The sequence below is a fragment of the Calidris pugnax genome, unplaced genomic scaffold (genome assembly GCF_001431845.1).
Source record: "Calidris pugnax isolate Ruff unplaced genomic scaffold, ASM143184v1 scaffold56, whole genome shotgun sequence".
Taxonomy (NCBI): domain Eukaryota; kingdom Metazoa; phylum Chordata; class Aves; order Charadriiformes; family Scolopacidae; genus Calidris; species Calidris pugnax.
The window spans coordinates 18,381,235-18,404,196 of record NW_015090839.1 but is presented as its reverse complement, the minus strand read 5'-3'; the positions used below and the strand labels follow the sequence as shown (position 1 = coordinate 18,404,196).

At 44.0% G+C, this 22,962-nt stretch overlaps 1 protein-coding gene across 5 annotated transcripts in view; it reads left to right on the top strand.

Moving 5' to 3' along the window:
* Nucleotides 1-21,985, top strand: part of DPF3 (D4, zinc and double PHD fingers, family 3) — a 182,797-nt gene extending 160,812 nt beyond the window's left edge. For 3 of the 5 annotated variants that reach the window (XM_014941820.1, XM_014941821.1, XM_014941819.1), the window contains 3 exons: nucleotides 4,120-4,232; nucleotides 5,545-5,626; nucleotides 6,672-8,556. In XM_014941820.1, the coding sequence (XP_014797306.1) occupies nucleotides 4,120-4,232; nucleotides 5,545-5,626; nucleotides 6,672-6,742 (266 nt within the window). In that variant the 3' untranslated portion in view covers nucleotides 6,743-8,556. Of the gene's footprint in view, nucleotides 1-4,119; nucleotides 4,233-5,544; nucleotides 5,627-6,671; nucleotides 8,557-21,861 lie in introns of those variants that run through there. The other 2 variants (XR_001412012.1, XM_014941822.1) reach the window with 2 other exon arrangements.
* Nucleotides 21,986-22,962: the final 977 nt, after the last annotated feature.

Genomic DNA, 22,962 nt, shown 5'->3' with positions numbered 1-22,962 from the left:
GTCACAGAGCGCCTGGGAGCAGCAGATTGCTCCTGCCCTTTAATGTCAGTTTTGGTCTTTAGTGTTATACAGCAAGCATAAGCGGAAGAGATTTTTAGATAGATATATATATATTTAGGGTATTTATGTTAAAATTCTCCTTATTGCCAGCCTGCAACTGCAGTGGGTGCAGGAGAGAAGGAATGGTCTCTGAATGTGCTCGCCCCCTGTTCCTCTGACTAGATGTCTGGTGGACATAGTGTACAATTAAAGCCAGTGGCATGTGAAACACTGGTGTCACCATAAAATATGGTCTCAGTCACAGGGTTCAGATTCAGAGGAGAGTTTTGACAAAGATGAGAGAGCTTTCAGACCAGATCTATACTTTAAAATATTGCTTTAAGACAAAGGGAGCTGTTGGAAACCTTCTCCTTGCAAGTTTTATTGTCTATGTTGTTTATAGCTGTTGCAGCATAGCAAAAGTTTAGGTAGAGAATAGTTATGGTAGGTTAGAAACTGTTGATGTTAACATATCACCTTCTCCTTCAACAGAACTGCTCCCAGGGTGTATTTTAGAGGTCTGTCTATTGACTTCGGTGACACCATAAATATGTGTTACTTCTTTTCCCTGTTAGATCTGCGGAGCTGATACAGACATGTGAGAGTGATCCAGGGTTTGCCAGGGCTGAACCACCACCTGAATTAACTGAGTTTCTGCTGCAGACTCTTTGCTGCACATCCTCACCATAGCAAATGCTGTTTATCACAAATTAGCAAAATAACCTGTGTCTTTATCTTGACCTCATAAGTGATGAAACTAAGCAAGAAGGACTTTTAGCTCTCTGGCTCGTGGCACAGTGTCTGTAACTTGAACCTCACTTTGGACCACTCTTTGTGTAGAACAAAATTGTCTGTGGGCTGAATTTTACCCCATGTTTTTTTAATGGGAATTTGAATGTCCGTGTAGTAGCCTGCCATATGCAGCTACAGGGCTTTGTCTTCAGATATTCTGCCACAGAAGGAATGCCAAGAAGTGCTGTGATATATGGAGCAGGGATGGTGTTTGTTAACCCTGCTCCAGGAGGTCTTGGACGTGTGAATTTTCTCATAGGGCATGAAGAACACTGGGTTTTGAACCCAGAGAGATGGTGAAGGAGAGCAGAGAGAGCAGGAAAAAGAATGTTAATGTTCTGAGTATCTGCTGACATGCTTGCCATGCACTACGGTGCCTGATCACTGCTGGCATAAGTAAAAATAGTCTTTCCAATGACATTAGGCTGAGGTCAAGTACCACAAGGCACGTTGTTTAATGTGAAAGAGGATCTGACTTAGAGGCTGAAGAAACACATGTCCATGAGATAGTCTTTTTCCCTTAGACATGCCATAAGCCCTGGGCTAACAGAGCAATCTGTGGCTGTGCAGACATGGCTGTGAGCATTTGGTTGGACTCTTGTACTCACAGCATTTGGAGAGAGAGCTCAATGGAGTGAGTGAATTGGTATATTTTTGCAAAATATTTCTGCATTGCTACTAAAAAGAAGCCACCATGGCCTTCACTCCACCATTACTATTTTCTAAGCAATCGTCAGCCCACAAGAGCCCATTTCTTTTGGGCTTGTGGTGGGTGTGGTTCTTAAGAAGGGCTCTGCAAAATAGGATGGATCACCTCAAGGATGAGGCACCGTTGATAAGAGATGCAGCACAGAAAACCTGCAGAGGTGTTTTTGAGGCAAATGAGGAATGAGACAGTCAAGACTGATCACTGGAGGAGAGCAGGAATGGCTGTGAAGGGACAGAGATAAAGTAATGAACAGAACCTGACCTTCATGTCGTTTGAGAAAGGGAGAGTCTCTAGCTGGAGTGTCGGCAATGAGCAATGTGTGTACGCAGGCAAGTGAGCGTGTGAATGTGTGTATGCATTTAGCTGTGATTTATTTCTGTAAGTGTGATTCCATTCTTTCTGTTTCTTTTCAAATATAGACTGAAGCTATTTAACTCTCTGATTAACTCGCCTCCCTGTATGAGTTGTTTTCTGTGATGTATTCCAGCACTGTACAACCTTTCTGGAAGCTGTCCCACTGCTGTGGGGATGAATTCCTCCCCCATGTGTAGCGTGGCACGTTTGTACTATTTACTGGTGTTGGAATGAGGTTCTGCATTTGCTGTAAATCAGATCTGGAGGAACATTTCAGTGTCATGTCAGGTTCTGCTACTTTGGTAGTATCAGAGATTATTTGAGGTCCTCTCAGCAAGAAAAGGTATTGCATCACAAAATCTTCTGCACCGTTGCGGTTTCAGTGTCCCTAGAACTTTAGTTTGGACTTGGTCCACTGTAAGTCTCAGTAAAATCTGACTCTTGTTTTGTGCTGACATTTCAAGGGCTCCAAAGCCCAGTGATCTTCTTAGCCAATCTGAGCTCATCACTACTGTCAAAACATTTATTCAAAGGCTTAAGAGTGATAGGAACAATGTCATTGATCCTTCCTTCCTTAAATATCTCTTATTTTCTATTCAATTTCCTTAATAACTTCTGTACACACATTTCTTTGGACAGGCTTAGTTTTTGTATCACTACCATGGGAGTACAACTGGAAAACCAAAATCTTTATTACACCATTTGGTGGTCTCATAGACACATAAAGGAAATATATTCCCTACAGCATTATTGCCTTACCTGGCAAGTCTCAGCGACTGTGTGCTTTGCTAGCTAGAAAATACAGAAGCTTCTTGTAGGATGGCGATGGGTGGTGTGGTGACACAAAAAACCACAGCTGATAGGTCTGGTGATGAAGGTGGGACATCTATGCCCACATCTATTTTAGCCGTGTCTTTTTTTCTTATTGGAGAAGCAGCCTTTCTTTCTCCCCTCTTAAGACATTTAGGCTGGTGCAGGTGGAGATTTTTTCTTGCCCATTAGCTCGAGTCTGAGAACAGCAGATTGGCTACAGGTGAAAACCTCACTGCACACCTGGTGATGTAAGGTCCTAGAAGTAGCATGCTGTAGTGCTGGCTGTGTGTATCTTTAGTCCTAGTTTTTATAGATGGGCAATTGGCAATATCACCCTCCCGTGCCCCCCGCCCCAACTATGCACAGTGTTAATGCTCCTGTGTGTCAGAGAGCGATGCTAAATACCTTCCAAAAAGGCAAGCAATAGATTATTGCAGGTGACCTAGGGACTGCCTTAGCCTGATAGGGGTGGTTTGGGAGTACAGTGCTTTGTTTCAGCGGTATATTTCTCTTGTTTTGTTTTGCAGAAGGAACACTGATCCTACCTTTGGTTTGTTTGTTTGTATTTTCCCCTCCAGAAAGCCCATTGCTGACCCTGCTACTGTGATACCGCTGTTTTGCAAAGCTGGAGTCGACACGCATGTAGGGGCGGGGGTTGTAACTCTGGCAATTTGTCCTTCCCGATTAGATGTGACTGTTCTGCTAGCTTTCCCCTCTTTATTCCTTTCATTTAGTTTGTTGTGGGAGTTGGCTTGGGGTTTTTTCCTTTCGGTTTCTTGTTTTGATCCTGGAAGGTTAGCTGTGCAATTTGGTTTCTTCTGTGCCAACCAACTTTAGAGGCAGAGCTCTTAAAAAAAAGAAATAAAATTAAAACCTGTATCCCTCCATCCTGTCTTGCTTCTTCTCTGTACACTACTGCTTCCATTTAAGCAAAGTTTACAGACTTGCTTCACCCATTTGGACACCAGGAAGGGAAGCTCTGAAATGGAGAATAACCTCATTTCCAGTAGGTCCTTCAGTCCGGTCGAAACAACACTGATTGAAACTGTAGTCCAATTTCTATTAAGACGGATGGGCTCTCTCTGAAATTGGGTTTGTTTCTGATTTCATCCTTTCTCTTGTTTTCTTTCCAAAAAAAGCTCCACAAAAACCAAACCCAAAGCCAAACCATTTTTAAGAGCTCTGAATAAAACTGCTTTGCCAACGGGGAATGGGTGGGGATGACTCTGATTTTTCTCTTGTGCCCGGCAGCGAAAGGGTTAATGCCTGCTTTCCTCTTTGGTATCTGTTAGTTGCAGCCCATGTTGTGATCAGTCCATGTCCATGTGCGTTTTGTTCCCAAATTTAATACCGGTTAATTAACAAGCCATAAGTGAGCCTTAACAATGACAGTTGTTTCCGATCTTCCTCAGGACACCCGACCTGCCTGCAGTTCACCACAAACATGACTGAGGCTGTTAAAACCTATCAGTGGCAGTGCATTGAGTGCAAATCCTGCAGCCTTTGTGGGACCTCTGAGAACGATGTGAGTTCATTTACCTTTTCATGCAAATAAGTGTCACTGCAAGCTATTGTCATGCCCACCCTTGAGGAGCATGTGGCAGTGGTGTGGGTCATGGCTTTCCTGCTGCTTCCATACATCTCCAAGGAAAAGCTGCTCCTGAAAGCAGAGATGGGCTTCTCCCCAGTGCCCCCGTTCAGCTGTCGGTCTCTGCTGAAATTACCATGGGTATCTCATAATAAAATGGTGATAGTTGTGGTTTGTGTGCTTATTCAGTAGGAATTCACTGGAGGATGTAAACTCATGTCGCAGGGAGCTGCAAGAGAGCAGTATTTTCAATATGGTAGTCAGGAGTAGATGTGAATAGGTCATAACCTGAGTTTCTTCTGTCCCTGATTTTGCTTGCTTTCTTGGCAAGATTTTTTTTTAATCTTAATTGCAAGGCTTGGGAAACATGAAAGTATTTGCACCTGGATGGCTTGGCCTCTCTCTAGTCACCTAATCACCTATCCCGGTGGTTTCCAAGCTGTGGTCCAGAGGCTGCAGCTGAACAGTGTCCTCTGTGCAAGGTTTTCAGTTAAAATCTGATGCTGAGGGTCCTTGGTAGTCTGTGAGAAACTTGGAGAGCTGATGGTGGCTGGAGAACTTTGGAGATGATCAGCTGACACTGTGTTTCCTATAGCAGAATAAGTTTGAAGCCTGAGATTTTGTTTTGCTTTAGCAGTAAATAAGGAAGTCTGAAGCAAGGAGCTTTTTCATGGGATACTTCAGGGCAGCTTTTTTTCTTCTAAATATAAGGAAAAGCTGCAGCCCACATGGTGGGATCATGTTGTTCCCATCTCTTTCACAGAGCTCAGCTGAGTTTTGGAGAACTGGCTAAGTCCAGGCTCTTTATGAGAAAGGTTTCCCCTGAAGGGATGAGATCCATTATGTGGTGACATTGGAGCACAGCAGAGCCATGTCATCTTCTCTCAGTGCAGTGTATCCCTGGCCTAACAGCTTTTACTCCTGCATTACAAGGCCACCTTGGAGAGGAAGTCCTCCATCTCTCAGAGATTTTCCAGATAGAAACTGAACTGCCTTTGTGATAAGGGCTCTCTGCAGCTTCTCAGAAATGTGGTGGTTGATAGTGGCCTCTCAAACATTATGCCTGTAGCCTTTTATGTTCCCAATTGCCTCTTAGTCTCCATGTTGCAGCTCTGCGTTCCTAGCAGAGCACTGCTGGTTACCATGCTTGTGTTTTCATCTTGGCAAGAGACTAATTTACATCATTTTCTCTCTTCTCCTCTCCTTCTCTCCCTGTTTCCCTACTGTCCCCCCAACAACCCTGCCTCAGGACCAGCTGCTCTTCTGTGATGACTGTGACCGTGGCTATCACATGTATTGCTTGAATCCACCAGTCTTTGAGCCCCCGGAAGGTAACATATGTTGGAAGTCTGCTTTGAAAATCAAAATGAAGTCATTGTGGAGAAGGGAAGAATTTCAGAAATGTGGCCTCGGCCTTGCAGGCCTAGGGAAGCAGTAGCAAACCAGAGGCAGGTGGCACTGGAAAGAAATAAAATTAGCAGATGTGGAAGTCTAGTGTGATCTGAGATGTCCTATTGAATTTTGCCTGATCTCTACCTCATCCTCCAGGATATGGTTCTTTTGTAGGTTATGGGTACCTTTGGGAGTCCCAGATGGCTTTGGACACCTCAGTTTAATCAAATGAATAGAGCTCCTGTGAAATGTGACTTTAGACTTCCTAAGAAGTCAAGAGTCCCAGAGAGAAAGCCCCAGACAGGGAAGTCCTCTCTGGAATAGCTCAGTCTGTTGTCAGGAGAGTGGATTAAGACAAATGACCTTCCTTGTTCTCTGGTCTGTCTGTGCCGTGGAAGGGTGAGAGTTTTATGGTCTGTATTACCTTTGGTATGTAGTTATGTCCTCTGCAGAGGATTCAGTCTGACTATACTGCAACTGGTTGTCGTTTGTCACTTGGTTGTGGAGCAGAGGAACTAGGCCCTTGCCATTATTGATTCTCTGACTAAAATCTGCAGAGAGCAGTAGAATTGGAGAAGGAGACCCGTGAGTGCGAATGACTGTGGTTTACACGAGGGGTGAGACAAGAATAATTAAAAATCAATCATGCATTCAGGAGCTAAATGTTTGTAGCTTTGATAGAGAGGAAACTAAAAATTTTGGAGTGTAGCTAATAATTAGGCAAAGGTTTCTGTTTGACTGGGAAGTAGTGTACTGAAAGTATGAAAATATAAAGCACCTGGTGGCAATGCACACCCCAGCTGTGTTGTAACTTACAGAGAAAAACTAAGTACACAGTACCAAGGGCAGCAAAGTCTGCTTCAGATAAATACAGCCAATTCCAATACTGGGAATATTTGATACCCTGTTCAAGTTGATCTTGACATAAGCTCTGAGTGCCTGGATTTGATGTCGTTCCTATAAGAAGGATTTTTTCATTTGCAGGGAGCTGGAGTTGTCATTTGTGCCGGGAGCTGCTCAGAGAGAGAGCATCAGCTTTTGGCTTCCAGGCCTGAGGAGCTCCAGCAGCCAAGAAACACTTTGCTCCTGGTGTTGCCATACCAGCACACAATTCCCATCCAGAACACAAAGACACAACCCACATCAAAATGAATGGACACTCAAATACAGGAAGAGATATCTGTGGTATTCACTGTCACTAATGCCATACCTCCTAGGCTCTACAAGAAGGATCATGTACTTTCCTGATGCTCCGGATGAAATCTCTTCACTGCTATGCATGGTTGCTACTTGCTGTCGTGGACTCACATGCATTATAGAAGGGGGAAGGTTGTTGCATCAACACGGAAGTCAATTTTGTGTGGCCTTGTACTTTCTGTTTAGTCTTCTTTTTAAAGAAGTAGTAGTAGGGTATCTCCCAAGGAATTATTGGTGAGTACTTTGGCTGGGAGCAGCACCAGTTGTTTCTCTTCACAGGCTTGACTGGATGTAGTTGTAGGGGGGTGCTTTGAGAATTGCATTAGTTCAAACTTCCCAGGTCATGAACAACGCGTTGTCCCTGAAAGCAGCACTGATCAAAAATGTTTACAGGGTGATGCTTTCTCCCTTGGATCAAATACTTTCATTTGGCAGATGTTTAGAAATCTGGTTTTAGTATCTCTGAAGGAAGAACAGTACCAATATGTACACACACAGGTGCTTAGAAAAGCCTACTGTCTTTGGTGTTTTGGGATATCCAGGCACACTGTCCCGCCGCAGTGCCAGCAGACAGTCCAGACACATCATTTTATTTTTTCTTAGAAGCTTGTGATTGGTTATGTACGTAGCTGACTTGCTGTTTAGCTCAGAAAAGTTCTTAATCTAAAGTAAGCTGCAAAAAGGAACGACTTTGGTTTAGGGTCAAATGAAGCATTTTTAATTTTTTGAAATTTCTAAACTAAAATGTTCTGCAACTTAAAGTTCCATTTTGTTCTGGGAATTGCCTAATCAGGACTTCAGCACTTCCAAAGTGTTACTGTTTTTCTATCAAAGTAAATATCAAGATCTAGCTGAATTTTTCAAATAATTTTGCCAAAATTCTCAACAGCTGCATTTTTGGCAAACGTGATAATATGTCAAAAAACATTCCACAGCTCTAAAGAAGGGAAGAACTTACTGAATCTAATATGAAAAAGATTTTCATAACGATTTTAAAATTTAAATAGGAATAGTTGTACTTTATTTAAACAAACCTCTACATGTGAAATGAAGAAACATTAAGTGAGAGTAGCAGTTGAAAAACTATTATTACAGTTGAGTCTCTGAATAATTTAAGACATAACTAGGAGGACAAGTGAGTACATTACAGAATTTTTACCAGATACATCTCTAAGGTCAAAAATCTGCAACTTCCCATACTGCCAAGTAGCCCAGAATGACCATTTTCTTGGATATGATGTACATTACTTTCTATGCATAGATTTAAGTGGGTTTATAATATAAATTTATGAGAGTCCCAAGCAGCATGTGACTAGAGTTGCTTGTACAAGTAGGTAAGGACACTGAAGATTATATTTGGCATATTTATATTGGTTGAAACTTTTCCGTGAAACTAAATGTCCCTGAACACTTGAAAGGACGTTGTGAAAGAATATCAGTGAGCTAATTTTTCTTCCTTCTCCGGCTAATTACACTTAGTTAGAATGAGCTATACTGACCTAATGCACTTTCCCTCATTATTTAGATAGTTTCCTCACCTTTTGCATTTTGTTCAGCTTGCATGCCAAAAGTAGCTGTGTCAGCTGCTGGGTTCTCCCATGTACTGTCACAGCCTCTTCTCAGGCTGCAGCACCAGTATTTTAATCAGTGAGAAAAAGATTTAGAAAGTATTTATCTTAGTCGTATTGGACCAAATCTCTCCTGGAGCAGCTGCACTGGCTACCTGTGCAGTTCATTCAGTACCTTAGGCTTTGCATGTGATGGCCCCTCTGAGCCAAGAGTATAAACAGATTTGAGCATCAGGTGTGGGGAGGGTAAAGTGGGAGCCTGTGGACCTGCGTTAGGTGTCTGGTACTTGTTGGGACAGAGCTCTAGGAAAAATATAAAATGACGCATCTTCTTCCCAGTCTGGAACTGCCCTGGCCCTGGGGAGCTTTTGGGGGCCACAGCTCTTCTGCATGAGCTTTTGCACCCATCTGTTGGTGTGGTCAAACCCTGCTGACCTGGCACTTTGGGACCATTGCACAGTTCAGGTTGATATAAAGCCCTGTTGCTGCTGTGGCAGCAGGTATGTATTCACCAGGGACACTGCTGGTCTTGCTCACAGAAAGTGGGTGTTCTGGCAAGAGGGACTGGAGCTGAGAAGTGTGTGTGCTGGAGGAGAGTTTTATGGTGGCGCTGGTGGTGGGAGCAGCAGAGTTGGATTAGTGTTTGGGCTGGTGTTCATCCACCAGGCCTGCTGGGCTTAGGGAGCTCCATCATAAAGTTGGCTACTGCCTTCCCGTTTCCTGGTATTTGCATTGACCTTGGGAGAGGAGCAGGATGATGTCTGAAATGGAGAGGAAAGTGTATATTGTTTTAGTCTGTGTGTCAAGCAGACAGTGGTGGCTCATCATGTAAGTTTCAGGTAGCACTTCTGATGGGACCGGCTGGTGCAGAAAATCAGTGCTCTCCATTCCTGTGACAGAGACATTGCTAAATGGGCTGTGCTCTGCATGCACACCTGCTTTCCTGCTTTGTGGGTTTGATCCATAGGGCTGACTGTTTTCTCCTCCCACAACCATTCTGCAGTGAACAGTGTCTTTCGTGTTTGGAAATATTCCTCAGTGGGCTCACTGAAATGTCATCACTAATGAGGTATGACGGAAGGAGAGATTGCTAGATCTTCAATGGCAAAACCGATGGCAAAATGTTGTTTGCTGTTTGAGATCAGTGTTGTAGGGTACTGAACCAGCAGGTCTGGCCGTGGTTCATCTCTCCAGGTTTGTGCTCCCTCACCGTGTAGCTGGGCAGCTCCAGTCACCTTTGGCAGCAGATGAGATGCAAGCTGAGAACTTCCTCCAGCTACAGTCTCCCTTCTTCACTAACTCAGTCTAAGGCAAGGGGCTGGGGTGGACCCCTCAGTGACATTTTTGGCATGCGTTCAGAACCATACATCTTGGCACACTTTAGAAATATTAATTGATCCACCAAGTGAAAAATGCTGTACCCACTTTACCAAGAGGTGGAGAGGTTGTGGCACAGCCAAGGGGGTGAGGAAGAGGAGTTTAGAAACTGATTCCCTGTCACCTGGTACCCCCTTGGAGACAGCCCTCTGGCTGTTTGAGATCAGTGTTGTAGGGTACTGACCCAGCAGTGGTCTGGCCGTGGTTCATCTCTCCAGCTTTGTGCTCCCTCACCATGTAGCTGGGCAGCTCCAGTCACCTTTGGCAGCAGATGAGATGCAAGCTGAGAACTTCCTCCAGCTACAGTCTCCCTTCTTCACTAACTCAGTCTAAGGCAAGGGGCTGGGGTGGACCCCTCAGTGACATTTTTGGCATGCGTTCAGAACCATACATCTTGGCACACTTTAGAAATATTAATTGATCCACCAAGTGAAAAATGCTGTACCCACTTTACCAAGAGGTGGAGAGGTTGTGGCACAGCCAAGGGGGTGAGGAAGAGGAGTTTAGAAACTGATTCCCTGTCACCTGGTACCCCCTTGGAGACAGCCCTCTGGCATGACCACTGGGATGAATGACTTGGGCGACTCCATCTGCTGTCAGGCAAATCTTGAATCCACTTTGTAGCCGTGACCTGGTCTGGGAAGCAAACAGCTAGAGGACTCTGGCTCTCTTGCTTCTCTGTCTTGCTACAGCAGACGTGCAAGTTTGTTTGCAGCTCCTGAGGCGATCAAACTCTGACATATTTCAGAACTCTTCTGCGTAGACAAAGCGAGCAATATTTTAGCACAAATCAGGACAAGCTACCATGGGAGATGGTAGATCCCACATCCCTTGAAGTCTTCAAATCAAGAATGGATGGCTTCCCAGAAGGGGTATTTTAATTAAACGCAATCTTAGTTAATCACAGGAATGTCTGACCGAGAAAGGCTTGTGTTATAAAGGAAGTCAGGCTGGATGATGTAATTGTTCTTCCTGCCCTTATTATAAAAACAGATGTTTACTGTGGGAGAGGATGTATTTAAATACAGGCTGTGTCGGCATAATGGCCTTAAAGTATGTTAGTTAAACATATTCATGTGCTCCTTCTCATTTCTAAGCTGTTGTGGAAAACCTAAAAAAAGGCCAGTTATAGAAAATCACCTTTACTGGTGTGGTGAATTGCACATTGCCTCCTTCACGTGCAGTACTTCCACAGAGGCAGCTACACTGGCGTTAGCTACCTCAGGTTGTTCCAGAGTTGGATCAATTCAGACTATATTGTGCAAAACCATGGTTGGTTCTGGCTTTTCCCTCCATCACACTTGTGTGCTGTGTTGCCCAGTTTTCTGCCCTGTGGTGGGAAGACTGGCTGGGGAGGGGAGCTGCTCCGCTGGCAGCCTGGGAAACCAGAGGAGCTGAGAAATGGTCACAAAAAGGGGATGCGTCCTCAGTCTTACCACTGAGGTGAGCTCGTGTTACCACCACAGAGCCTCCCCTGAAGCTCAGAAAAGACAATACCCTTAAGAAACTTTGGTCACATTCTGCCTCCAAACTGTGCTGCCATAGATGTGTCTTTGGACTGAGTTTACAGCATTTCTGTGAAAGTACCTTAGGCTAGTTCTTGAGCTAGGAAAGCCACTGTTAAATGTGTTCTTGTGAAGCAAACATTGATCTAAACAACTTTGAAAACTATTTCTCAGCTTTCTTTAAAAGGAGCGTAGTAAATTCTGCCCCAAAGGAAGACTCTCCTGCACTGTTCAGTGTTGTGGGGCTGTTGCATGTTCTTTACACCTACAGCATGTGTTTTGACAGGGGTCATTTGGGAGGTGAGGAGTGGATGGGGGTAGAAAGGAATATTAATTAAGCTTGTCACTGCCGGAGGGACAGTGTGCGTTGTGTGCAAGGAAATTCCAGGTAGAGCTGGGCATGATTTTTCTGTGTGGAATAAATTTATTTTTAAGAAGTGAGCTTTAGAGAGAGCCACAATTATTCATATGTCCAAGTTTAGTCAGGCAAATTATTTCATATAAAAAATATGGGGGGACTGTCAGAAGCGTTGAAAATGCTTGTTTCAATCTTTTTAGAATGAATCACTTCAGTTGAATTTCAAAGTTAATTTAATTGCGAAATAAAATTTAAGTAGCCTTCATTTCAAAGAAAACATTTAAAGTGGAGCTGAAAAATATTTCAGGTTTATCTGAATTGAAGTTTTCCATATTTTCCAATTTCCACCACTGTATCTGGTTAATTCAGTTCTAGCATGTCAAGAAATTCTATTAGAGAAAACTTTACAGTATCTACTTGCAAGAAAGTTAGCAGCTCTGGAGTAATAGGAATCTTTAACATGATGCAACTTCTTCATCTAAAAGTAAAAGAAGATAAAATGGATAAAAATATATGAATACTAGGAGCACTTTTTTAGAGTGAGATGTCTTGGTTGATCTTACTTGTGTTTCTCTCTAATCAGTTGGCAACACCAGCTGTTAGTCTATGAAACTGTCTTTCAGAGCAGAAGGAGGAAATGCTTTATGTTTTCCTGATACAGTCCCTTTTGCTTTGTCCAGTTTTTTTATGTATTGGGAACAATTTAGCACCAGTCTGAGAGGGCAGAAGATGCAAATCTTACGGAGGAGACAAAAGATGGATTGTTGTGTCAGTTTTGTTATGGGAGACTGTGGGTTGGACAAAAGGAGGTCCTCACCTGAGATTTTAATGGTTGACCAGATCTCTATTTTTGTGCGAGTAAGTTCTGTGGAGAGGAGCAGGCAGACAGGACAGGAAAGCCCTCTTCCCTAGCCAGTTCTGGGTTTATGGTCTTAGCATCTCATACTTTTGCATGATACACAGCAGGAGAAGGGATGTATGTGTCACTCTTCCTTAGGCAGCCGGGTAGGGTGACCACTGCTGCCGGGGCAGGAGCAGGTGGGTGCTGTCCCTCCCTGACCCAATCTCTCTGTGCCTCGCTTCTGGAGAAAAGGCAGGATGGCAATTCTTAGCTGCTTTTGTAGAGCTCTTGGAGCCCACCAGCTGCGTGCAAGCACCGAGTGCTGCCGTTTAGCACAGTGCTGCAGAGCCAGGCTGAGGCAGAGCCAGCTTTCCCATGCTGTTCCTTAAGCCCTTTATTTCTGCCAGCCACGGGCCTGTGATGCTGCCCGGGGAGATGGGAGCAGGTGACAAGCCAGGAGTTGGATGCTAAAGGTCCAAGACTCTGCAGAGGAAATGAAAAGTTTTAGTTACTGTGGCTGTGCTTTTCCTCTGGTCAAAAAGGGCAGGAGCTGGGACTGGCAGGCAGCCAAATCCATCTTTAATGGTGATATAATTACTAACAACGACCTCCAGCCCTGGCAATAGTTAAATGGCTTTTTGGGGCAGGCACCAAACCCAGTCTGGTTTACATAAGATAATCTCAGTTTTGCTGGAGGGGAAGGGAGAGGAGGGGGGAGGATCTCTGGTCAGAAGGGGACTGATTTATAAGCACAGCTGCCCAACTCGCTCCCTGTCACATTCCCATAGCCACGCAGGCTCAGGAAGCCCCTTTCTGCCAGTGCTGGTACCATCAACCAGAACTGGAGCATCAAGCCCCTGCTCCTGGGGAGCAGTTTTGCAGAGGGAGCACCGATGCTGGTGCAGCTCTGTCCCCTGAGGTACCAGCCAGGGTCTCACTGCACTACAGACAAGGTCAAGAGTGACCAACACTACCAGGTGGTGTCCCCAGCCCGTGAGGGACAGTGGTTGCCTTGAAGAAGCCAGGCTGCAGGCTGTGCAAGCACAATTTGGCTGTCCTGATGGCCAAGTCATAGCGCAGGGCAGAGGAGGGGTGCATTGCTCTCCTGTCTCTCCAGCTCCCCATCCTGGGGTGTCTGGCGAGTCCCACCACTACTGTGCATTGAGGAACTTAACTCGAGGTGGGGGAAAGGTAAACAATAGCAACTTATGTGGGACAGAAGGTTTTTTAGGGTTTAACTTCTTATTGTGTAAATGTCAGTGAGAATGCCAGGTATTTTGTAGCTGGGGAATCAGGCCAATAGCTTATTAATATTTGGTGTGTGTTTCTGCCATGTTGGATGAAAATGTAAAGTATTATTACAGTGTTCACCCATGCATTTCAAATATGTGTTGTTACTGCTGTTTTGAAATGAGAAAACTTATCATTTCAGGTACTGATATTTTCTTTCAGACTCGGGTCAGTCTAGCCATCCCTCTGATTCAGTTTGTTGTAACAAACTATGGTTTCACCTCCACAGTGACTCAGGAAATGTTTCCTCTCTCCCTACTTCTCATAAGCCAAGGAGAGAGAAGGGGAGGTTTTATTCTTTGTATTCTTGAAAGAATGATAAAGAAGGACAAGTCCATTCCATGTTCATCTCCTTTCCATGTCTTGAATGATTTAATCAGTTGGGGGAGTGCTCCTTTGTGTAGCAGTCTGAAGGGTCTTTGCTAGCATGTCTCACCTGTGCATGAGGTACCACAGTCCAGAGTTTTGTCCCTTTGGACAAGACTCTCCCTGCTGTTGCAATATAAGACTTTGGAACTGCTGATTCTCATCAAGGAGCCATGTGCTTTTGGTCCTGACAATCAAGATAAGGATTTCCCTTAGGTTCCTCAAGATTTTCTGCATAGAAATCCAAACCCCCTGCCGTCTGTGAACTCTGCTGGAACATAGATCTGTTTCCAGTCCAGACATCTGCTGCTGCTGGACTCAGGGCTGCTTTTTGATGTCCACTGTGCACTGCCAGTGCAGACTTTGCCAGCAACATTAAAAGGGAAGTATCTGCTGAAAATCAAAGGATGAGATGTGAATGTTATGCCTCATGTACTCTTCCTTCATAGCTCTCCTAGGAGTATGACACGAGATGTGCCCATGCATGCTTTTGGGAAGGCTCTGGCAAGTGCATGAGGAATTTGGGAAGGCTATGGCAAGTGTCATCTCCTTTGAGCTTTATTACAGAATATCCATCATTGTTCATTCTCAGTTTTTTTCTTCTCTTCCCTTACAATATTCCTGGATTTCAGAGACAGTGTGTACCAAAGCTGATTTGAAGGGCCCAGAGCAATTTGGAAAATAGGTCCAAACCAAACCATCAGCTTGTATCTCCCCCTTGGAAGTGTTGAACAAACCCTTGATTATTGCAAGGAATCAAACTCATGCTGATCTAATCCCAACTCAATGTAGACGTCACACAATAGTTCATATAGACTCTTTTGTAGTCATAAAATGTTCTTTAAAAATGCAGGGAGAGATGTTTCCTCTTTACCTTCATGGCTTTCCATTTTTTGGGCTGCAGCAGAGATCAGCAGTCCTCCTTACTCTGACTTTCTTCTAGCACTGCAGCCTGGGTCAGAAGTGATGAGGACAGGCCTGGGAATAACTTATTTTGTTGAATTGCAGATAAAAAGAGAGGCTCGAGAGCATTCAGGTAAATTGTCATCTGTGCTAGACAGCCAGATCTCCTAAGTACCAAAAGTTTGTGTAGATGTTAAGTTGTTGCTTCACCTTTTCTTTGTCTGCCATTTCAGGCTGAGTGTGCCATTGGTGTATGTATGGTTTTTTCACCAGAAGAGGTTGCAGAGAAAAACATCAGCAACTAACATTGAAGGTAGGGAAGACTGAGTTAGGATCTCTGCTATTGACCCTTTATTTGACTTTGGGACAACATTGTCCCCATTATTCCAAAGGGGAATAGGAGGAGGATAAATCTGTGACATCATAATGGATCTCTCAGATAAAAACTGTGATGTCATCAATTCCTAAGTGCACTTTAAAAACGCTTAAGTAATGATCCCAAAATAGTGACATTTACATTGGTAAAGCCTTACTGTGTGATGCTGTAGTAGTGAATTTTAATTAGAAGACTTTAATTTATATATACAAATATATATGTATTTGTGTATGATATTAATATTACTGTAAATATTGTCCACCTATCAGTAATAGATCCTATAGTAAGTGTAACTCACCTTGAAGGAGAAGGAGGGAGAAAATCTTATTTGTTTTGCAAATTCTAACAAAATAAGGCAAAACATTATCCCTTACAACTTAATCTCAATCTTATTTGGAGCGTGATTTATGGACACATGAAAGAGTACCAATACTGTAAAATAGAGGCCAGATTCTCAGCTGCTCTCAATCAACATTCCTCCATTGACTTTAAGCCAAGAGGCTGGCCTGGTGTCTTAAAGAGGCCTAGTCAAGTAGGCTTATTCTTTAGTCTTTATTAAAAGATGTGTGCTGCTTAGTAGTTGAGGGCACCCAACACATGTAAGAATAATAGGTGTTTCTATCCCAGATGAGTCTGGTCTGTTTAGACTTGGTTCTGGTTCAGCCTGGTTCTGGTGATGGCATGTCCCAGGCTCCAAAGGAAAGTGAGAAATCTTGGCAAAAGGTGATGATGGAACAGTCAGCAACCAGGGTAAATTTCTCTCCAACTCCACAGAGCTTGGACTTGATTCATTGGTTTTCAGTGTATTGCCTTTTGATTTTCTGTAGGCAACCCCTTACTGCTATATCAGGAAACAGCGGACAGCAGTGCATGATCTTCCTCTTCTGTAAGAGCACTCACTTCACTCAGCTCTAACCTCCTATCTCTTACCCATGTCTCATCTGTTCTAGACTTTTTGATCTTTCCTCCTCCTCACATGGAAATCTCATCCAGCCCCTGACATTTATAGCATCTGTCCCTGGAGTCAGTCCTCTACAGGCTGAAGTGAACGTTTGCATGACCAGGACATGCCATAGGTTTACCAAGTGGTGCTTAAACCTTCTAAGGTTTACCTCTCCCAACCATATGTCCTGACAGTGTCTTTGCCTTTTAAGTACCCTGTGAGTGGGTCACCTCTAGGATATTTTTCCTTTGTGGTTACAGCTCATCTGGAGGGACCCTGTTTCAGGGCCGGTGAAGCCATGCTGCCGGTGCGCGCTCGCCCTCCTTTCCGCAGTGCTCCAGCTGGGGACGTGGTCAGGCTGCTGGTGCGTGAGATCACATCCAGCACGGCTACTCCCTGGAAGCCAAAGTGTTGCTTAGTAACCTACTCATGGAAGTACCAGAAGCATTTTTCAATCTGTCACGTTGGCGAAAAACACTGGCTTCTTGATTTAGAGGCATTCTGCTGCACGTAGCAGGGCTGTGCTCCATTACCTTGCATCCCATGCTATCTGCAAGTGAGGAAATGAGCCTTCCATTTAGTGGAGGGGCTGGGGGGAAGGGGTGAGGCACAGAAAATATTTGCCCGGGATTGCATGTGAAGCCTTTAGTCTATTCTCCTGGCATCTAGGCTTCATCTTAACTCCCTTCCCGTGGGAGATATTCCCTCCTTATGAAAGTGCACTCCAGGGTCCTATAGCAATTGGCCAAACAGGACCCTGCAGCACCTTCATCTATTATGAGACATTACTGCAATAAAACATGGTGTGTCATACAGAAAGTGGATGAGGTATTGCAATATTTATGTTGTAAGCCTCAGTGTCATGGACAATTGCTACAGAGTAATGTATGTCTTTTTTTAATGCAGTGGAGTCACAGCAGCTTCACAAGAGCACACAGAACACAGACCATCTGGGATTACATGGTTTCCTCAGTTATTTTCAAATTATTCTGTTACGGAGAGTTAAATGAAAAACATCCTCCAATTTAAAAATAGACTATAAAGGCTTTTAGGTTACTTCCCTTCCCCTTTTAAGAGTAATTCAATTTGGGAGCAAAACATCCAAGTACTGTGTTCTGACTTCAGAGGCTTGCTCCTTTATTTGGCACTGGTTTATGCCTAAAAATGGCTTCAAAAAGTAACTTGAGGACTTTTATTTGAGGTACCTTATAGATTTTGCTATCAAGTCTCCTCAATGTGGAAGTGAAAAGGTGTTCTAAATGATGTCTAGCTTTGAACTTTGGGGCCAAGCTGAGCTCTTTCCAGCCTACTTCTTGTCATCAGAGAGAGCAGAGCCATAGTCTGTGTCCAACCATTCTATCACCCATTTCTGTGGCTTCCCTCTCTTTGCCAGATTGTGCCCTGGAAGCCACTTGCAAAAAAATAAAGGGGTTTTTTCAGGGTCATAGAAGGCCCAGAGTGGTCTGAAGGTAAGGTTCTTAGGCAAGTGTTCCTGAGACATTCTTTTAGTCCTCGGAGACTCTTTTACCCAGGATGATGCTCAATACTGCGGTGATGAGATCAGCAAGGTTTGTTTTTTGTGCAAAGCCCTTTCAGTGCAAGGTCAATGACACACACAACAATTGTGGGCTAAAGCTTGACTCAGCTTAAAGATGAAAAAATGTCTCACAACATGAATCATAGAATCATTTAGGTTGGCGAAGACCCTTAAGATCATCGACTGTAACCATAAACCTAACTGCCAACTCCACCACTAACCCATGTCCCTAAGTGCCACATTACAAGTCTTTTAAGATCTTCAGGCATGGTGACTCAACCACTTCCCTGGTCAGTCTGTTCCAATGCCCTTTTGGTGAAGAGGCTTTTCTTCAGCACTTTTGGTGAAGAAATTTTTCCTACTGTCCAGTCTAAACCTCCCCTGGCACAACTTGAAGCCATTTCCTTTTGTCCTATTGCTTGTTACTTGGGAGAAGAGACCAGCCCTGACGTTGTTACACTCTCCTTTCAGGTAGTTGTAGATACCACTAATGTCTCCCCTCAGACTCTTTTTCTGCAGACTAAAAGACCCAGTTCTCTCAGCTGTTCCTCATAGGACTTGTTCCCTAGACCCTTCACTGGTTTTCTTGCTCTTCTTTGGATGTGCACCAGCACTTTGATCTCCTTCTTGTAATGAGGGGCCCAAACACATTATTCAAGGTGGGGCTGAGTACTGAGTACAGGGGGATGATCACCTCCTGAGTCCTACTTGCCACACTGTTCCTGATACAAGCCAGGATGCTGTTGGCCTTCTTGGGCACCTGGGCACACCGCTGGCTCATATTCAGCTGATGGTTGGCCAGTATCCTCAGGCCCTCTTCCCCAAGGCTGTAGCGCTGACTGGGGTTGTTGTGACCCAAGTGCAGGACCAGGCACTTGGCCTTGTTGAACCTTAGGCCATTGATCCAGCCGGTCAAGATCTCTCTGTAGAGCCTTTGTACCCTCAAGCATATCAACACTTGTACCCACCTTGGTGTTGTCTGCAAACTTACTGAGGGTGCACTTGATCCCCTCATCCAGATCATTGATACTAAATTGAACTGGCCCCAGTACTGAGCCCTGGGAAACACTACTTGTGACTGGCTACCAACTGGATTTAACTTCATTCAACACAGTTGTCTGAGATGAGAAGCTCCTGACTTGATTTTTGAGGAATATCTGAGGAAGTGAGTTCATTTCTGTGGTCCTTCCTAGTCCAACAGATACATTTGGGTATAGGATAAAGAGTCTTTCAATTTTACTGCACATAGTTAGTAACTTTCTATTGCATGTAGTTTTAGAAATATAGAAGGTTATCAAAAAATGTTCCTGATGACTAGTGGGTGGCCAGTGAAAGAGCAACTGAAGACCCATTGTTGGTCCAAGTGCAGAAGTGTCTACATCACACAGATATTCAGAGTGAACTGGCTTTCTAGGGGGCAGGGAGCATTTTTGACAGGGGAGTCAAAGACTGTGAAGGCTGTTTTGATTCTTAGAACTGTCAGTGCCAGCTCAGGACTGATGGAAATCTTGCCCTTGTGATGCTTTGCTCTGTGGAGAGAGGATTCAGAGAAGCACTAAGTGTATACAATGTGTTATTTGTTTTAAAAGTAGCAGGGTATCTGTTTCCAGTCTTCCAATACCTTGACCTTGAAGTTTGTAATTAAATATTCCTGTCTTACCAGTTAGCCATTGAAGCAGAAGAATTGTTATAAAGAATAGGCCAGGGACGAGCAGGTGGACTGGCTAAGTTCTAGGCAATACTGAGAAAACATCCACATATTCACAGCAGAGAAGCACCTCTTTCTTTCAAACGTTCTGCACATTATGCAGAATAAAATCATTTGAGCTAAGAGACGTTTTAGAGTTACTACAAGGCAGGGGATATTTTACTAATGTTCATTCTTGTTTACTATCTGCTCATACACTCACAGCCTTCTTTTCAACACTGGGGATCATCTAGGTTACCTCTCACCTAACTGGGATCTGCCTGCCCAGATGGAAATGACAAAATGTGGGTTGGAACCTGGTGCACTTCCTGGCTGTACATCCCCCTACTTATACGTGATATATGTGTATGTGGACGAAATGACAAAATGTGGGTTGGAACCTGGTGCACTTCCTGGCTGTACATCCCCCTACTTATACGTGATGTATGTGGAGTGACTGCATCATAGTGGCTTTTGTAATGCATTAACAGTGGTCTCAAGATAATGTGGTTGGAGAAAACTAGGAATACTTAGAATTTAACATTAATAGAAAATCAAAGAAAAGGTGATACAGCTGAAGAAGTTTTCTTACTCTGAGCCACCACCCCATTTTCTACAATACGCCAACTTCTATATCCCCTAAATAGCCTTTTAATCTCTTTGCCATGGAAGAGAACTTGACTTTTGTGTTGTTGCTCTGGGCAGGAGCAATTGGTGTTTGGTCTTTTCGTAATGTGCTGTTGAATTGAAAAGCTAACCTTGATACGGGTTTGCCAGCTTCTATAACTTCCCACCGAAACAGTCAAATGCCAGCCAGGGAATAGCTTGGAGGAGTTTTGGGGGCTGCTGACTGAAGCGTGCTGTTGAAATTTTGGTCTTCAAGGCAATAGTTGTAAGGAGGTTTTGTGTTGATGCTTGTGAGGAAAAACCCAGCAGTCTCAGATGAAACCAATTGTCCTGTTTGTCACATGGTGAGTACAGAGGTGAGCCAGAATGACACAGTAAGGGAGAAAATAAGGACTTCTGCCTGAGGAATCCCCAGATACACCCTCATTTCAGAGGAAAAACCCACCTGTGACCAATCCTGGGGTGGCAAGTGGGCACACAAGGCTGGAGAGACATGTCACTGTAGTGTGTTTGTCACCATGTCTTTGATTATGTAAATGTATCAGAATAGGAGAAAAATGCCCGTTGTTTATTTCAAATTCCCTTTCAGCTATGTACATTACCTCCAGGTTGCCTGTTGCTACCCCCTGTGAGGCCTCTTTGGAGTTTACACTATGCTGCTTGGTATTCGTTTACTTTTGGTGGCCACAGACTAAAGTTACAGGTTTGGGAACCAGTACATAATTGTAAGGACAGTTTCTTGTGTTATTTTTTTTTCCCTTTCCCTCCTTTGTAAAGTGTGAACCTTTCTTTTGAACTAACTCTGAAGTGACTGTATCGTTACAATGTGTGTATGTAGAGATTTGTTTTGACATGGCTTGTGTGGAGGACCTTTGCTCTTCTTATCTCACACTCAGTTTTATTAAGTGCTTGATAGCTTCCCCAGCCTTTTGTGGGGGAGGAGAGGTGATGGGTTGGGTTCTTACACTCCAAAACTTTGAGGGAAGTTTGCCCAGCTTTACCGAGAGTGGCATGAGAATCCAGGGCGCTCCTGACTGTTCTTCAGTTGCCCCGATCTGATTTCTTCTAGGAAAAACAGATCGGTCTTGAAACCCTCAGAAAAAATATGTTGCTCAATGTTATAGGCCAGCACTGACCGAGAAGGCCCATCAGCGTGTCACACATGGAAACTTGCATGATGTTTCTCCCCTGTCTGAAGGTGTCTATCTGAGCACAGAGTGAATCACGCCCTTCACTCGTGATTACTGACACTGCTCCATGGATGCTAATGGAACTACTGCAGCTTGCACCAGCCAAGGGTCAGCCCTTCTGTCTTGTGGTGGTTAGGAAACCCGTGAGTGAAGTCCTACAGGGGTTTGAGAGAAGAGGGAAGCGTGTGTTGGAAACCTCTCAACTTTGCAGGATTTGTTTGGTATTCATACACATTTGCAAGAATGTAGTCCAACATCTTGTACTGTTATTAGTAACTTGTACTGTAGTTTGTTAGCAGTGTTGACTACCTATGTAGCTAATATTCTGTTGCAACTTAGAGAAAGTGTAAACGATTGCAGAAAACAGGACTTTAGAACTTGTATGTACTTTTTTTTTTTTATATTAAAGCACTTCAATTAAAAGGACAAGGAAAACACTCCTGTAGCCTTTGTTTGCTTTGGTACTAACAAAAGGACACGGTCAAACTCTGGGGAAGGACTCTGGATGTTGAGGTCTATTTGGCAAACAGAAGATGTCAGTGATGTAGTCCAGTGTATGTTACAAACCAATGGAGTCCCTGCCACCGAAGCAGAAGCATCCACGGGATCGCCGAGCCATTACTAAGTGGTGATTCACACAGATGTGAGTAGCTACAAAAGGGGTGGTAACTGGGGAGGAGTTAATGACAGTCTGCTGTGTAATACGTTATATTTCCTCTATCTTTCCCACAAAGTACCAGTGAAACCTGTTGATGTAAAAGTGGAGGAAGAGCATCCACAGTCCAGGGTTATTTCAGCGGTACTGAAAAGTTGTGGGTTTGGGTACCAGAGGAAGGGTACTGGAAAACACACATAAGAAACAAATGGTCCTCACCACACATCCCACCATCACAGAGATTGTTTTTCTTCACCCCCCTCTCCCCGCCTTCCTTCCTCCCCCCCTGAAATCCGCATATCCAAATACTTTTCTGGATCACACCACTGTGGGATCAGCGTGCGTAAACAGGCGTCTCTAAAGCGGCTTGTGATTTGGTGATCTCAGCCCAGCTCTTAGTAGCCAGATGCCCATAATATGAAAACAACCATCAAAACTGTCTCTTTTGCTGGCACTGTTTAATCAAAGGGACAATGGGAGAGAATGGCAGTCTTATTTCTACAAAGAGCCCTTCAATGTCAAATTTGCCATACAGTAGAATAGCATTCACCTCTGTGGCACAGACCACAGCCACTCCAGAGAGGAACAAAAGCTCTCAGACAGCACGCAATTAATCCAGCATCTATTAAGCCAAGCACGGGTAATTTTGAAGGAACGTAACAGATTTCTGCTTTAAATTATTCTAAGCACTATTTTTTTAACTCTACACGGTACGCACAGCTCAAAGTACAAAACAGAAGGCTGTGTTTCTGGCAGCTGTTATCTTTCCGGTAGCTGTTTTACATCCCCAGCATCTCATAATCCTGAGACAAAAATCAAGTAAAGCACAGCAGAGGAACAACATTAAATTGCCGC